This window comes from Pygocentrus nattereri, chromosome 25 (genome assembly GCF_015220715.1).
Source record: "Pygocentrus nattereri isolate fPygNat1 chromosome 25, fPygNat1.pri, whole genome shotgun sequence".
NCBI classification, from domain to species: Eukaryota; Metazoa; Chordata; class Actinopteri; order Characiformes; family Serrasalmidae; genus Pygocentrus; species Pygocentrus nattereri.
This window is the reverse complement of record NC_051235.1, coordinates 23,268,806-23,287,279: the sequence shown is the minus strand read 5'-3', so window position 1 is coordinate 23,287,279 and position 18,474 is coordinate 23,268,806. Positions and strand designations below refer to the sequence as shown.

Here is an 18,474-nt window from a genome sequence, read left to right as displayed (position 1 = left end):
TACATTTTTGCTTTCATTTTGTCTTGTCTTAACAAAAACAAACAGAAAATGTTAGAAATTCTGTATTCAATGTGTCAAAAAAATATGAAAATCAAATCTAAATGTAATTAATTATGTACCCAGCTGTGTCATTAGTTGTGTAATTATGCACTTGTGTTTAGAAAGTATAGGAGACATTAATAACTCAACATCTAGGGCCAAAGCACAGGCCTATTATTCAGTCATTAATATTTAGACTTATTATAACTATTTTACATTTTTTAGTAGCTGATTTTTCTATTAAATTAATATGACAGTTGTAGAGTTTCAGAGTAAGGAAAGGAAGTATGGGTCCAGATACAGGCTTTTTAAGTTTAACCCCTTAAATTGCGAGTGCACACCAACCCTTTAATAACCTAACAAGAGCTCAAACAGTTTGTATTGAAGTCCCTGTAATTACTGAATAATATGCTGTAGTATGTAGTAAGCCTGAATTTAAGGGGTTAAGGTGTAATGAAGAGAAAACTGATGTGAATCACTATGAATAGTGACAGATAGGGGAATAGCTAACAGTGAATAAGTTTGATAGCTGAAAGTGTGCAGGCCTGATGTAATGATGCTCAGGATGCTCAGGCAGACTAATCAGCCTTGAACTCTGCATGAGTCATAATGAGCTTCTCAGGCCTCAGCATGTCATCCATTCCCTCTTTAGGCCTGATTGCCAAAGATTTGTAGACTTCCAGCAAGTATTTGCACTGTGGATCTGAGGCCGTATGCACACATCTGCACTGTGTGAGTGTGATCATTCCTGGATGTCAATGAAACAATCATATAATTGTACATGTTGTGTTATTGGAGCATTTGCCAAACCTAGACATGTCTTGTACTGGCGTTCAAGACTCACTTTGCCGTTCAGAGTGAGTCTCTGTACCTTATTTATACCATCCTTACTCTTTGGTGAGCAGTATCATCAGGTATTCATGTGAGTCCATTAATTTACCTCTTTCACAAATGAATACATGTCATAGAGCAGCCTGTGCATTTAAAATAAAGCAGCAGTTGGGACTTGAGGTGGAAAGAATCAAATTGACAGGAATACAAGTAGAAAAATGAAAGAATAACTCAAGCATGAATAAAGTTTCTTGACTTACTTCATATTCTTTTTTGCCTTACAGAAAAAAAACAAACAGAAAAACCCTCTTTTTACTGGCTGTCAAAACTGCGAGCTAGCTTCACAATTAGCTACATTTAGCTAATGTAATCTAGCTTCAGAATTAGCATACATTAGCTCAATTAGCCTGCTAGCAAGCTTTATAGAAAATACAACATATAGGCAATAGAATGTACAAACAGTGTTGGAGTGGATATTCAAAAACATCAAAGAAGAAAACAGTTCATGAAATTAGTAGCTTTATGCTAAGATTAGTTAGGCAGCCATTTGATTTCTTTCCTCTTTGTGCTTTCTCAGGTTGGAAGTTGAGCTCTGAAAGGCAGAGATTTCCACAAGTTTCCGGAGACATATTTCATAATAATGCTGTTTCCTTTAACGCATTAAAAATTGAACAGAGATGACAAATGGTGTACAGAATATTGTGCTGGTGCCATTACTCTCCCTGCTTCCAACACCCTTATCAGACGTTCGTAGTTTTAGAACAGAGCTCGGGTTGCCACCCATCCATTTTTCAGTGTGTCTGAGTGTCCAGTTTTGACTGTCCTTTGTCTGTTTTTTGCAGCGTTTATAGCGTGTAGATAACAAAAAAAAAAACACTATGTTGATCAGTTTGTCAGATTTTCTCTCCCCATAAACTTAGCAAACTTTTTCTTTTTTTAATGTAAAGACTAAAATAAGGAAAAATCACAAATAGTGACTAAGGAAGACATCTTTAGTGGAAAGCTTCTTTCCAAGAAGAATGCTTTCAAAAGGAACTCAAGACACAGTTTACCAAAGATTCAAACAATCCAACATCTGTAAAATGCAGAATATGTTCTTATCAATCACTAAAAATAATGGCATTTCTCCTATGAGACCCCACCAAACTTCAGATCAACAAAAACAGAATGAGCATTCTGAACAAATCCTGCCAGCTATTTTCAGTGTAAAGTAAAATACTTACTAGACAGAAAGGCCAAGTAAACATGAAGGGACTACAATTTAATGGTACTCATATAGTGTAATTTGGGTGAAAACATACTCGGAAACATTTATGTTTATTTGGCAAACAGTACAGAAAGATGAATTACTATTTTTGTCAGTAATTCTTTATATTCCACTGTTAGAAGCTGTAGCTCTTGAATGATGTTGCAGAAACAGTGGAATAGTGCACTTTGTGGCATAAAACTGCAATTTATGATCAGTCCTAGGGGAACATGGTCCACACGCATGGTTATCCTCCTATTGCGAAGCTTAGCACTGTAGGGACTGGTGCCTCTCTTCACTGATGTGACGCACTGATTCAGCTGGATGAATAGACACTTGATAAAGTCCAGCAATTGGCATTCTCGTCCACATGTTGAAGCGATGCTATGTTGCCAGTGGCTGGAAAAGATGCGGTGGCACGCTTCCCACTCATCAAAGCAAGAATGTTGCGGCTTCATGCTGACACTGTCAGCATTTTAAAGGGAGAGACATATAATCTGGACAATTAGAGCTGAATTAATTGAATAAAATGATAAACATATTTAATCAGAATGAATACATTTTGGAGCTGTTATGTGATATGTTGTGATGTCATTTTGACTGCCAGTTGTGAAAGAGGTCTCATCAATTGTAGCATGGCCTGTGCTACCTCGGGCTCATAAGGCACGCTGGAGGCAGGGTGGAGGGTTGCATCATCCATTTTAACTTAGTTTTGACACCAAACAAACAATACACAACAAAAACCAAAGCTGGACACTTTTCATTGACTTTGCTGTCCTTTTCTCCAAGATCAAACCTTTTGCCTTGCCAGTCACTGCTGTTGCTCATCCCTCTCCCTCACCCTCCGTTCCCTCTCTGCTCTTTTTAAAGGTGCTCACGCTGCCGACACCAGATCAGCATGAGCACCTGAGCCAAGAGGGAAAGACAGCTTGTTGCTCCGCCCCACTCATCAGCGTGGCTATGGGGATTGAACGTGAGGCGTAGTCTAGCAGTCTCACCTTGTCTTCCTGCCGGCTCTCGTGGCTGTCACTGGGGCCCTGGGGATGGGCTCAGGGCACATTTATATATATCAGTTAGTCAATAATATTGGGTGATATTAAGATTGCAGTTATTTGTCTGTACCAAAACAAATAAAGCACTACTAATGCTACTGATAAAGCACAGATATTGCTTTAATATCAAAAACATATTGTAGTATCAGCATGGAACAAGACACAAAACATTTCACATGTGGTCAAAAGCTCTTATTTTGAACAGGCATTTCAGCAGACAGCCAGAAATGCCCAGCCCAGTGCTGCTGCAAAACAAAACACAGGGAGAGGGTAACACAAGGTAGACACTTCTAACCACTAGTCATACTACAAAGCCCAGCATTCTGACACAATTACTCTAATAAACATAGCTAAACCAAACAAACAACAGCAGCAGCAGCAGCAGTACCTTTTTAACTGGGAGTATAGTGCACTCCAAGAGCCGCTCTGAAAGGCCACACCCCCCAAGCTCAAGAACCTGTGGTGGACACCACAATAAAAAGTGCGTCCAAACTTAACCTTTAGCATTAGGATACCATGTAATGACAATAATGAGTAGGTGTGTATGCTTATATATGTATAATTTGACATTTGAGAACAAGTAATTATATTTGACGCTTGGTTCATTGTTGGCAGTGGATGTCTGTCAATCATATGAGGCAATAAGCACTGTTTAAATTTGTATTTTTTCATTAAAAATATTGATATCAGGGACAAAAATGTTCATATCATGCAGTGCTTTTAGTATGTATTGTAGTGCTATGCAGTGCTGTTTAGTGACTGCTTAATGTGATGTTCAATGAAATAACTGTAGTGAAGTTTACAGGTGTGATTCTGTCTGTATTGATATGTGGTGAAATGCAATGGATGGGATTGCTTAGTGAGATGTAGTGGTGTCCATTTAAATGTGATAGTGTATGTTTAGGTGTGTACTTTTGCATGATGTATACTGAGATAGGTATATATTGCTATGTGGGATCCTGCTTAGGTACAAGTTTATCACTCCCAGTATATTAAACCAGTTAGTCCCTCTTGGAACATCTGCTTTTCCTGTAAATCGAAAGTTCGTTTCATGTCAGTTTTGTTTGTTGTGAGGTTCTTGATAAAACAAACACTGCTAGGGTGTTTAAAGAAAAAATGTCATAAACGCTCTTGAGTGCACTGTGACACAGATCTGAATTTTAAATGAATGCATGTTCAGACAGTGAGCTTTCTCACGGGCATCTCCCTGCACTGCTGTTTAAACATGATGCATGAGTCTGTACTGAGACTTCTGCTCCGTCCCGTCACTCTGACTGCCCTCATAACACATCTCACCCACCAGAGTGGAGACGAAGCATGCAGGAGGACACATGCATACAAATGCAGCACACACACACACACATATACACACAGCAGGATGCTTAGTCAAGTCCACACAAGCATATATGTGCTCCGTCATTTTGAGCCACTTTTGGCACAGAACTTTATTTGCTATATAGAAGAAAGTCTTATCTTTCTGGTGATAACTATAATATAATTGTGCTCCAAGGATTAATTGAGATAGGACCTACACTCATTTGCACATCTAGACAAAAGGTCAGACACACATAGAACAGTTGAGAACTTATAAATGCTATTTATGCGATTAGACCAGTCAGGAAAAATTGACCTTCTGAAAAAGTTGGGCGTGAAAAAGTATTCACCCCCGCTTTCTCTATTGTTGCATATTTGTCACAGTAAATGGTGTCAGATCCTCATTCAATATGTAATATGAAGAAACATGAGGAAAACATAGTTTTTCAATGATCATTTCATTTCTTAAAAGATAAAAAGACAGGACTTGTGTTTGATCTTCAGTTCATGGACTGATGACCGAACCTTCTCCTGTTGAATCTACTGACAAAGAGCAGAATTCATGGTTCCCTAAATTATGGCCCAATCACCCAAGCAGCAAAGCATCTCCACACCATCACTATACCACCACCATGTTTGAATACTGGAATGGTGTTCTTACATTGGAATGCTGTGTTCCAGTGTCTGCCAAAAAGTTCCACTTGGGCTCCACAGAACATTTGTCAAATGTGAGATGAGCCTTTATGTTCCTCTTGGTTAGCTGTAAACTCGACAAGCAGGTGGTCAAATATTTTAATCATGCCAATATGAAATAGATGGATAAAAACCCCTGAGCTCATGAAGAGAAAGCCCCAACCTCACCTAAACAGTCCAGACTTGATTTTCATTGCACCATTATTTTATTCATAAAGATTTTATTTCAAGGCAGCTGTGTCTACTGGCTCAAATAGGATTAGTGTTCATAGTTTTAATCAAACATAGCTGCTGGGTCTTTTTCAAAGGCATGGGATAGTGATAAGACTTTTGAAGGATGCTCACAGTTATTGGCTGTTTCCTTCTAAATAAAGTACTGAAACAACTGGGATATTTTAAAAAAATTGTCCTAATTTTATGTGGTTTAAATTTACAGAGTAAAGTGCTGTAGTGAAATTACTTTTTCAATTAAGGAAAATGTGAAGTAACTCATTACAGTTTGAGAAGTAATTAGTAAAATGTAACTTTTTTAGCTCATTAGCTTCTAAAAGAGGACTTAGATAGCCAAAAGTAACTTTATTTCAAAAGAAAAAAAAATGACTCAGCTTAATGTTTGTAGGATTTGGGAGTTTAATGATCTCTGGTGTAAATGTGCGTTTGCTTGCAACGTTCAGAACAATATTTTATAATGTGAGTTCGTAAAGTCCGGACTCTTTCCTGAGTGGATAAGTCTGATGATTGCGAGTGCATTGAATGAAAGTGTATTCAAAGAGAACTCAATTAAAATTTGATAAGGCATATGCGTTTTGAGGATATTACTATTGTTCCGATATGTTTATCAGTATAATGTTGATTTTTTATAACTTTTAAAATTTTATTTTGGGCTTTATAGGCTGACATTTAAGTTAGTCTGACAAAGGCAACTTACTGTTCTTCATTTTCTTCTTCTTATTATTATTACCATTCTACTTCTTCTTTTTGTACTGTTTTCACAGATCACAGTTTATCAAGCTAGAACTGCAAAACTTATGATCATAGAGCCTGTATGGGAATAGCATGGTTGATCTTTTGGGCACAACAATAGCAATCGCCTATTAAACCTTAGCAGCCACCAGGCATACCATAGCAATGGACAAGCAGCATCTTGACTACCACCTAGGATAACACTGGAATGGCCTAGCAACACCTTAGCAACCGCCTGGGATACCATAACAGTGGTCTAGCAACACCAAAGTAACCATTTGGATTTGCAGTGGCTTAGGAACACCATACCTACCACCTAGGATAACATAGAAGCATCCTGGCAGCACCTTTGGAACTGCCTAGGATACCATAGCAATGGCCTAGCAACAGCATAGCAACCACCTAAGAAACGCAAACAGTTGCCTAGCAAACCCTATCACCTGGGATACCATAGCAACAGCCTAGCAACACTTTAGCAACCTCCTAGAATACCACAGCAATTCAGCAGCAGCACCTTAGCTACCAAATAGGATAACATAGGAGTGGCCTAGTAACACTGTAGCAACCAAATTGGTTACGACAGCAACTGCCTAGCAATACCTTAGCAACCACTAGGGATTCCACAGCAACTTAAAGTTCATTCACAAACCTCTTTCCTTTCTAGTTTATCATTTTTTCCTCCTGGCTCAGTAATACTACTTATTTCAGTTTGAGAGGTCAAAATATATTTTCCATAAGTATTGAGTCTTTTTGAAAGCTGAGGCTTTATTTGATCAGAAGCCAAAAGAATAACCCCACCAGCCTAGAATGTTGATCTAAAGTCTGCTTTCAACACAAACAGGCCTTTAGCGACTTCCACTTGAAGATGATAGAAAGTGTCAAATATGCAGTGTGTGTACACAGTAGTGAGACACTTTGAAACCTGCCGAAAAAAGACAGACAGGATGTTGATGGTGGAGACACATGCACATACTCATGCATTCTGTGTTGTACAACAGTGTAATGAAGTCATCCTGTCAGAGTGATCCACATGTCAACCAGAGGAAAACAAAGAAGCAGGAAGTGGCGCGGCGCAGTGATGTGCGTTTATTTGAACAGAGACGACATGACCACATCTCTGAACGACACGTCAATCTCTCAGCGGCTGACAGACGCCGCGTTTGCTCTCTTTCCTTTACACGCACACCCAGCATCTACAGCCGGAGTCTGTCGGATTGAACCATACGTGTTCTTTTTTCCACCGTGCTGTTGTTTAGATCCATTCCGGTTGCATGAGCCATCTCTGCAACCAGTTTAAATAATTGATCTCATCTTGAGGAGTATATTGCAAATTATGTCTCATTTGAAAGTGATATCAAAGGGAGGAATATTAGATGGGATTGCACCACCGCCGCCCCCCCTCACAACCCCCCCCCCCCCCCCCTCCAGCCCACATCACGTTCAATCTCATACCCCTGGGACTCTTCACATCTCCTCACATCTGCCTTCTTGATGGCTTCAAACACAAAGCAGAAATGCGGAGATGAGAGGAAGATAGAGAGATGAAGAGAAGGAGAAAAATGAAGGAGACAAACAGAGGAGGGGAAAATAGGGAAAGGATGGATTTGGGGGAAAGGAGATAAAGGATGGCTGAGGGGGAAGCAAAGAGGGAGAGAGAGAGAGAGAGAAGATATGTGTTCAGGACTGTGCAAAAGTCAGAGACCACCCTTTGTTTATTGAATTACCAGTCAAAAATGGCCATTAACAAGTCATTCATTTTTAAGCATCAAGGAAAAAACATAAAACATTTTTATGGTTTATTCATTATGTTATATTAAATGTTTAATTATGTTATAACACTTGAATAGCACAGCAAAATAGCAGTAATATATCTCAGCTTCTAAGAGTTAAGAGAGAGATAGTGGCCTATTGGAACACTACATCAATGGCATAGCAACACCTTAACAACTGCCTGGGGTACTATAGCAATGGCCTAGCAACAGCCTAGCAACCACATATACATATGAAACCAAAGCAATTAGCAACCACCTGGGATACCACAGCAGTAGCCTACCAACCCTTAACAACCACCTGGCATAGATTAGCAATGGACTAGCAGCACCTTGGTTCCCGCCTAGGATAACATAGGAATGGCCTAGCAACAACTTAGCAACCACCTGGGATACCATGACAGTGGCCTAGCAACACCAAAGCAACCAAATGGAATACCATCGCAACAGCCTATAGACACCTTAGCAAACAATTGCATTGGGTAGCGGGTAGATAGGGTGAGTTAAAGCGGAAAACATAGGGAAAAAGTTGATTAACAGTGACATTTTAACTCTCATATAGAAATGTTTCCTCTAGTATTCTGTAATTTTTCAACTGTCAGATTGTGTTCTTTGACTTTTGTTGATATCATATTAAATCCATTTTTTCATTTATTTTTTTATTTCTATGCCATGTTTTAAAAACATTTGGCTTTTTGATTGTGTGAACATTTCATGATGAATGGACCCATAGAAATCTTATCACATTAACACACAGTAAAGTGAAGAACTCCTGTAAAGGTGGTGTTTCAGGAATATAAGGTTTTGTTATAACAGCAGTGATCTTAAAATAGGCTATAAGTGACAGCAGCATTGACCAATCATATCATTAAAGGAAAAAGGTAAATTAAAAGGCAGAAATAGCGTTTTTCTTGTCCCAGCATTAAAGGGTTAAAAGAGAAGGGCGGGAGGGGTGAACAGATAAGGACAGGGTAAAGAAAGAAGAAAAAGGTGTTCAGGTTGACAGAATAAGATCAGCGGCGGTTGTTTAATCTCATATGTGTGTTTGCTCTCTCCCCTCAGATACGGCATACGTGCGGATTTTCATCAGCGACGTGAACGATAACAAGCCGGTCTTTGCGCAGACGGTGTATGAAGTCGATGTGGATGAAGACGCAGACGTGGGCTCCACCATCCTCACCATCAGTGCTAATGATGAAGATGAAGGTAGGCCGAGCCAAAGAGGAAGCGTGAGGGGCACATTCAAAACACTGGAGGTGAAGCAGAAAGAACACATGGCTAGTTGAAGACAATGACCCGTGAAGCAGAGAAAAAAAATGAAATGAATACTGATCATAGCTTTCAGAAATTCTTTAAAAGCCTTTCAGGCCTTTTGCATCCCCCCCCCCCCCACTGTGAGCTCAGCCTTCAAATCCTAATGGGCAGCAGACAGTTCTGGCCATTGTGTATGGCACAATGTGTATGGCAACACAGTATTCCACTGCCCAGATAGAAATTCTTCACTTTACCCTTTCCCATAATATAATGGCATTCATAATTCATAACTCAGAATATTTCGCATTCTTCCATTCCATTCAAAGATTTTTATTCAAGAGATTATAAAGATGTTCCAGCTCTTTCAAGCAAAGTCTGGAAGAAACTTTGAGATCATGTCTTCTGACTCATGAAAAATAGAACATACTTTTTAATATTTACACTGTGTCTTCAAGTGTGTACATCTGCAAGCGCTTTTCAGATGTGTAACACTACTTTTATAAATGTGTAAGAAGCTTAGGAATTTATTCTTTGTTGTAGTGTCTGTCACTGAGATCGTACTGTGGGTTTTTACTGTTTTACTTTCTATCTTTTTCAAGCTTGAAGAAAATTTCTGACTTCAGTTGATTTTGTCCTCCAGTTATGAAACATTTGAAAAAGACTGAAAGTATGAAACATAGCATGGTTAGTTATGAATAGGTTAAGTGTGATGTATCAGGAAAATTGTCAGTTTGAACAGTCGGAACAGAGGGGTCCAGTTTCCCACATTCTAAATAAACTGACAACTGGATGAAATATGATTTTCTACATTGGCATTGCAATTCAGACCAAGTGTAGCCTCTTTCTGTAGACTCTCTAGAGGTCATTCTCAAATTTTACCCATACCAAACTAACTAGGACACTCTTTTGACTCTGTATCTGTATTGAGCTGCTAGTGACCAATGAAGGGTGAGAGGGGAGGAGCGAGAATTCCCCCACTGTAAAAACCATTCATGGATGAGTGACTTTGGCGTGGAAGAACTTGACTGGCCTGCACAGAGTCCTGACCTCAACCCGATAGAACACCTTTGGGATGAATTAGAGCGGAGACTGCGAGCAATTTCCATCAAAGTATTACAATAGTGTTTTAGGGCCAGTGATTAAAAAAAATAAAATAAGTCATAATATTTCAATAATAAAGTCATATAATTATTACTAAGAAAAGCTGCAATATTATAAAAGAAAAAATGCACTATTCAACTAAGGACCTAAAAATATATAGTATAGAAAAGCATTTCAAATAGAATGGGATAATCTGGAGCAGCCACACATGAACCAAAGGTCACCATGCCTAATGCAGTTGTAGTTTAGTGGGGTATAACGCCCCCCACCACTGGGCTGTGGAACAGTGGAACTGCATTCTGTGGAGTGATAAAGCTTCAATACCTCAGGGATGAGTTGGGACGTCATTTGTGATCCAGAACTAATTTTCCAACATCAGTACCTGACCTTGGTAATGCTCCTGTGCCTAAATACAATCAGTCATTTCTCACTGCAATGCTCTAACATCTGGCATAAAACCTTCCCAGACTCTGTATTAATTCACACAAACTTTCAGACAAAGTGTGCTGTGTGTTTCTAGTTACTGGCTAAAACAAAAGAAATCTGAAGTCATTTGACATTTCGTACTCTTAGCTCATCAAAACAAGTGGAAAGTTAAAAGTGTAGATTCTAAACTTTCAGTTGAAACCACATTTAGACTTGTTTTGCAGAAAAAAAAAGTACTTTGTTGCCATAGAAATGAACAGAAAAAAAGCACAGATTCAAAACTGTTGAAGAATGTGACTTGAATGTAAATGTACTTCAGTCCTAACCTGTTAAGTGTGTGCTTAATATGTAATTAAATAGTAATGCAACATGAAAGTAATAACTCTAGACTTCAAAGAGTTAACAGGTGCTATGATGATATAGTTCTGTGCATTGACCTTTCAGTATGTGTGAGTCATATCTTGCAGACTACACATCAATGCCACGTTATCCCTGCCTCCTATGTGCTTTAATATGGACGTCACAAGTGCATGAAAAAACCTCAGATAAGCTCTGTGGTTCATTTCCCTATCTCACATAAACCCACACAGCACAGCAGAGTCGACACATAACTCATTCCTCATCAGCTAGTCTGGTTGAGTCCATGAATCCTCGTCGGAAAAACATCATCCCTTCTGCTGCAGCTGGAGTCAGTGTTCATGGATATCAGCAGCGTCAATCTCATCAGACGTTTATCAGAGCCCTAATAAGGGCCCTAAGTCTCATTATGACAGACAGACTTCAGTCTTAAGTTACTTTTCAGCCATGTCTCCCTGAATAGTCTGGCTAAATTCCTCTGCTTTCCTCTTTTCCAAACCTCTTGAAGCTCAGGCTTATTATTTATTTATTCATCTGAAAAGCTATTCAGTATCTATTAGTGTTGGGATAATTAATCTCACTACTCATTACTTTTCTTCTGTTTATATGCTCAGGAAAATGGCTGTCCTTTGAGTTTCTTAATAAGAGAGAAATAACTGTCACAATAAATGTCCTTTAAAAGGCCTGTCACAATATACCTGCCTTTGATCTAAACAAGACATAAAAGCAATTCTATAAAAGGTTTGGACAGTAGGTAAAATGCAAATAATAAACAGAAAGCAGTGATTCATATATCTACTTTGACTTGTATTTGAACAAAAGTACAATGACGAGATATAAATATTTTGTCTTATACATTTCAGGTTATTTTTTTATAAATATACACTTATTCTGAAACAAATGTCTGCAACATGTTCCAGAAAAAGTTGGGCCGGAGCAGTGTAAGACTAGGAATAGTCAGTTTTCAACATGCAATTATGCTTGGACATATAACATATAAAATGTCTCGTCCTTTATGAACAAGGTTGGGTCAAGGCTCACCTCTTTGCCAACAATGCATAAGCAGAAAATCCACCAATTTAAAATTTACATTCCTCAGCCAGTATGTGCAAGAATTTTAGGTATTTCGTGCTCTAAAGTTCAAAACATCATCAAAAGATTTGGGAAATCCTGAGAAAACTTTGTGTATAAAGAGCAAGGGCAAAAACCACAACTGACTGCCCATGACCTTTGTGGCTCGGAAGACACATGGACTCAGAAGACCATTGTCAATAAACACTGTCTGTCACTGAATCCACAGATGCTAGTTAACACTGTCCTATTCACTGTCCTATGGAAGTCATATATCAACAGCACCCAGAAATGCTGCCATCTTCTCTGGGCTTCAGCTCATCAGAAATGGCTGGGTGCACAATATCCAATATTTTGGTTATTTATGAAAATAATGGATGTCATGTTCTCTGGCTGACAAAAATATATGCTTTCTCAAACATTTATTAAATGCTGTTGAAAGTTAAATGCTGTGCCAGCTTTTTTTTTCTAGAAAGTGTTGCAGGCATCAAATTTGGAATGAGCATATAGTTACAAAAACTATTAAGCATGAAATATTTACAAGAAACTATGAAGGTAAAACATTAAATATTTTCCTTTTGTTCCTGAATGGAAATAATTAATGAATGTGTTTGTTTTGCCCATAATTTAAAATGTTGTGAACCTGTGTTGAGCTACCAGTGAGCAATAAGGGGTGAAAAGGGAGGGATGAGGACCCGCTGCTATGAAAACAGTTCACACCTGTCCACAAAGACAGCCTTGCCAAGATAATACAAACACCTGCAGCTTTCTTATACATCAAAAACCAAGTACTATTGCAAGCTGGAACAAGAACAGCTGCCTGCAAATAAAACTTTATGAGTGAAACAGAGCTCCTGTTCCTGAAGTGAAACAGGTTCTGTTTAGATCAGGGCACTTTCAGAGCAGATTTCAGAGCAGTTTTAGGTACTTAGTTACATGAAAAATGTATTATATCACTGTAACTGTAATGAGTTACTTTGTACTGCATCACCCCCAACAGAGCATACACACTCTTAGGGTTCAGAGGTTAAGACTACTGTGAAAGTGCTAACTGCTAAAGTGCTAATGTTATAGCACTTCTACAGCATTTATCAGAGTTGCCCAGGGCAACAGTGAGATGAAGAATTGGTCCTCGTATGTTGTGTTCTACTGTATTATCCCTCTATCCCTCTTTTTTCAGAAACTGAAAAAAAATGAGGAACCCTAATGGGGGCTGGGGGGAGGGTTGTGCAACTTACTCTGGAATATGTTTTTTTTGCGCTGTTTGTTTATCCACTTTGTTTGTTTACGCCGTCTCTCTGTGCTCTCAGAGCATTCCACAGGGAGTCGATCTCTGCCGAGTGTAAATCTAACGCACAAAACACAAACTGATTCATTCATGCGCCTTTTTTCGCCGATTTCATTAATGTTGCGAAGGCTGTAAGATTAAATATTCCTCCTCTTATTCAAGCCTTCTCCTTTTCATGCTTGGAGTTGCCTTCCTCTTGAGAGATTTCAAGTTCTCTCTTGTTCGCTGGGGTTGGTAGGGCTGCATTCTTGTTGAGGCATTCCATTTTTCCTTTGTCATAGTTTAATTGGAAGGAAAGCTAAGCCGCAAATAGCTCGATTGACTTCATTAATTCCAAGTTACCTTTTTCAGGTAAAAAAAAGGGTGGCTTTGAGTGGAGGAGAAAATAATGTGTAAGGTCTGCAATTGTAGGCACACTTGTAGAAGCAGGTAATTTGCAGATAGAAGGAATAAAGGGACAAAAATACTACCCATCATAGCAGTAGGCAGTAACAATTACAGTGGTAACAGTACTGCTGCTTGCTCTAGTTTATGGAAGGTGTGGTGTGCAGATCTGTGCCACATGCTTGGCCCCCCTTTGCCAAAGGGATGTTAAAACTGTTATTTGGTGTGAGTGTTGTTGTCCTTGATTTGCCTTTTCTGCTGGTGTTATTAATGAGCACTTCTCATATCAGAAATCATGGCCTCTTCTGGTCTTCTTCTTCACCAAGATGCTACATGCTTTATATGTGCCCTAAAGGTTAGCTAAGGTGGTTCATAATATTTAAGGTAAATCTCAAAAAGCAGGAGTTAAGCCATAACATAACAGGAACACCTCACCCTTTTGGACAGTCAAATCACAGATTTGGCTTAACGGGCTCATATAATAGAAAACTAGATGTTCCTCTCTTTTTCACATCACCAAGTTAATGTGGTGTGTAAAATGTCAAATGTGCCATTGACTCCCACTACATACAGTCCATAAGCTGCTTCATACACAAATTAAGCTACCTGTTTTAAAAAACATTGCGACGTCACAAAAAAAACAATGTCTGCTGTTCAGCATAGAGCAGAGTTCCTCCCATTTACATTGAGGCTTAAAGCACTGTTTCAGGCATGGTTGCCTTTGATTGAGGTATAATACAGGGCAGCCACTCAGAATAGAGATTCACATACAACCATGTGCAATGGTTTAGGCACCCCTGGTCAAACTACATATTTTGTTGATTTTCTAAGTTGAACAGAGGTCATTTGACCAGGGGTTATCAAACTTTTGCATATGACTGTCAGTTTTAAAGGCACAGTACCGAAAACATACAGTTTAATAAGTAAGAGATCATAACCAAATGGTCATATAAATTGAAATCTGCTTGTTTCTGGTACATAAAATAACACAATGTTGATATTCATATGTTCATCTCAGGAAAAGTAAAACTAAAGTTATTTAGCTAATTGTGGAAATCCGCTTTATGAAATACCCTTCTCAAGTCATGATTTTGCACCAGACTTTTGTTCTTTGTTGTTGTTTTTACAGGTGCCAACGCTAAGTTGCGCTACCAGATCACGTCAGGCAACACAGGCGGTGTTTTTGATGTGGAGCCAGAGGTGGGGACCATTTTCATCGCCCAGCCGCTGGACTATGAGCAGACTAAACGCTACAAGCTTCACGTTCTGGCCTCAGATGGGAAGTGGGAAGACTACACTGCTGTGGTAGTCAATGTGGTGAATAAGAATGATGAGGCACCAGTGTTCTCGGTCAATGAGTACTATGGCAGCGTGACGGAGGAGCTGGATGGTTCTCCAGTGTTCGTGCTGCAGGTGAGACGCAGCCCACCTAAGTGTCTTTGAGGTTAATGTGAGATGTCAGGTGTCTAGCGTTTCTCCACTTTTACCATTTTGGTCTACAAAAGATTAGGAGAAAATGCTTTCACATTCCATTATGAATACTAACCACCAATTGCTAGAAACTGACTATTAGCATTATGCAAATTGTATCATGCTTTTAGGCTAGGTGACTGCATTCATTTTTAGATCACAACCTCCTGATTTTTCCATCATCTGCATAAAGTCAAACCATTAAACAAAAGGCAGCATCACAAAAAAAAAAAAAAAAAAATCACAGAACTAGGTCAAATCATGCCTTCATAACACTTTTACTACTGGGAGCTTGTGGTGAATAAGTCTCATTTCCGTGAATTCATGGACTTTCACAGAGTTTCAGTCACCTCCTGCCTTGAAAATTGGCGTGTAATTAATTTTGAATGAGCAGGGAAATGAATCATGCTACAGGGTACTCAGATTTTAAATGGTTACACAAGTACTTATCATGAAAAGGACTTGTATTAGTCTCATAATCTGGATGAATGGATTGATTGATTTTGACCGCAGTTGTTTTCTTCACGTATTTTAAAGTGTTTTTTTATGCTTTTTTAAAAATTATTTGATTCTAGAGTCTTTTGAGTATGTTCTCGCTGAAGCACTTTTTTTTAAAGACTAAATTGCAGCCGATGACATCATGCTCTTTGTCCAAGCTGTGCTATGGAATTGCACACTTACTTACTTACTTTTGCCTATTAATTTTTGAGTGGAAGTCTTAAGCTGAATTATGCCTTAATTTGAGCCTTAAGCTGCTCCCTGCTGGAGGTCACTGAGTTAGCTGAGAACGTTCATATCTGGGGAAAATGCATGCTCAACCATAGGTCAATCACACATGACTCCAGGTCTGTACACTTCAATAATTCAAGAAAAATGTAGCTGGTGTCAGTGTAGCAAAAAAAGAAAAAAGGAAGCCCTAACATATTCCCTTTGATGTTGAAGGTAACAGCCTCTGACCCAGATAAGGATGCTGACCAGGAAGCCCTACGCTACTCTCTGCATGGTCAGGGAGCTGAAAGCGAGTTCATCATTGACGAGGTGACAGGGAAGATCTATGCCCAGAGGACTTTGGATCGAGAGGCACGAGCAGTCTGGCGTTTCGTGGTCTTAGCCACGGATGAAGGTGGTGAAGGGCTTACTGGATTCACTGATGTCATCATCAGCGTGTGGGACATTAATGACAATGCGCCAGTCTTTGCCTGTGCTCCAGACAGCTGTCATGGAGATGTGGCAGAAAATTCCCCACCTGGCACATCTGTTATGGAAATGACCGCCACTGACCTGGATGACGCGGCTGTAGGGCAAAATGCTGTGCTGGCCTATAGGATTCTTGGTAACGCTCCCCTTAGTGGAGGCAACAGTGGGGTAGACATGTTCACCATCAACCCGGCCACAGGAACTGTCTCTGTGGCCATGGCTGGACTTGACCGGGAGCAGACAGAGTCATATATATTGGTGGTGGAAGCCAGGGATGGAGGTGGCATGACTGGAACAGCAACTGCCACCATCCGTGTGAAGGACGTTAATGACCATGCCCCTCGTTTCTTGGACCGTTCATGTTCAGCAAGGATCCCTGAGAGCAGTGAACAAAATGCAGCTGTTCTTGAGCTGGCTGCTGAGGATGCAGATGCTGGGGAGAACGGTCAGCTGACCTTCAGTATAGTGGCTGGAGATCCAGAGCAGAAGTTCTACATGGTGAGTCACCGGCAAGAGCAGCGAGGAACCTTGCGTCTCAAGAAGCGTCTGGATTATGAAAGGCCAGGGGAGCAGAGGTTTAATCTGACCATTAAAGTGGAGGACCTGGACTACTCCAGCTTGCTACACTGTACCTTAGAGATAGAAGACTGCAATGACCATGCTCCAGTCTTCATTCCCCACTTCCTGCAGCTCCCTGCCCTCAGAGAGGATGTCCCAGTTGGCACCAGTGTGGCCACGGTGGCCGCAAGTGACTCGGACTCAGGATTGAACCGGGAGATTACCTATAGCATAGCTGCTGAAACTGACCCACATGGCTTGTTCTCAGTGGATCAGAGTGGCCTGGTTACTGTGGCTACTCAGCTGGACCGGGAGAAGGCCACCCAGCATCACCTGGTCATCATAGCAACTGATCACGGAACTCCACCACTGACTGGCACCGCTACTATCCAATTGTCCCTGCTGGATGTGAATGACAATGGGCCAGAGTTTGAGGCCGCCTATTCTCCAGTGGTCTGGGAGAATGTTCCAGGACCTCAGGTGGTCCGGCTCAATGCAAGCTCCACATTACTCAGAGCCATTGACCGAGACTCTGTGGAGAATGGGTCACCATTCACTTTCTCTGTCCCACTTGAGTACCGTTACAGCACTGACTTTCATTTGCAGGATAATGAAAATGACACTGCCACCATTATGGCACTCAGGGCCTTTGACCGGGAGAGACAGAAGGAGTTTCTGCTGCCGATCATCATGACAGATAGTGGAAAACCACCCAAAACAGTTACCAGCACACTCACTATCACCATTGGTGACAAGAATGACCATGCACACCTTGCTGGAGAAAAGAAAATATACATCAACAGTCACAGAGGTAAGATCCACAGCACTTAAAACATGTTAAGTTAATGCATAATTAATTGTTCTGCTTAGTGGGAAGAAACAGATTTTAAATGAGTTAATATAAAAAGGTTTGCTTTCTAAATAAATAGGTGTGGTCAGCTTAAAACTGAAATGATTGGAAGTCTTGGAATCATAATTTTTTACAATACACTTGTTGTTGTTGTTTTTTTTTCTTTTTCCATTTCTACATCTCTAAAGTAATTTGTATGCAAGCACTTTTCACAGATTTTTCAAATGGGTTTCTTAGGTCTACTTTATAATGACGGGAGCAGTTTGTGTCTTCTGGAAGCTGAAATCTCTAAAGCATTGACCATACACCATAACTTTTGTCTTTCAGTGAAACATTTATGTCTACAGAGGAAAAAGTGTGAACATGTCTTTATTGTTATGAAGACTTCAGAAGCACTTTTAGCTGTTTGTTACTTTCTCCTGGTCTTTGGGGTATGCTCATGCTGGTTTTTCTGAGACTTCTTTGAGAAGGTGGATGTAGCTGGAGCTCTCAAGTGAGCTAGGATGAAAGGCACTGGAATAATGCTGAAGCAACCACTAGCTGGTCTCAGTCTTACAGATGTAAGGGGGTTGTTTTTGCTATGGAGCTTCTTGTACTAAAAGCAAAGCAAC

General features: G+C 39.9%; 1 protein-coding gene across 1 annotated transcript in view; it reads left to right on the top strand.

The window, feature by feature from the left end:
* The window catches only part of si:ch211-186j3.6 (neural-cadherin), a 374,937-nt gene that overhangs the window by 219,350 nt on the left and 137,113 nt on the right, over positions 1 to 18,474 (top strand). The window contains exons 16-18 of the mRNA XM_017723303.2: positions 8,970 to 9,113; positions 14,918 to 15,201; positions 16,201 to 17,824. Coding sequence (XP_017578792.1) covers positions 8,970 to 9,113; positions 14,918 to 15,201; positions 16,201 to 17,824 — 2,052 coding nt within the window. The remainder of the gene's footprint in view (positions 1 to 8,969; positions 9,114 to 14,917; positions 15,202 to 16,200; positions 17,825 to 18,474) is intronic.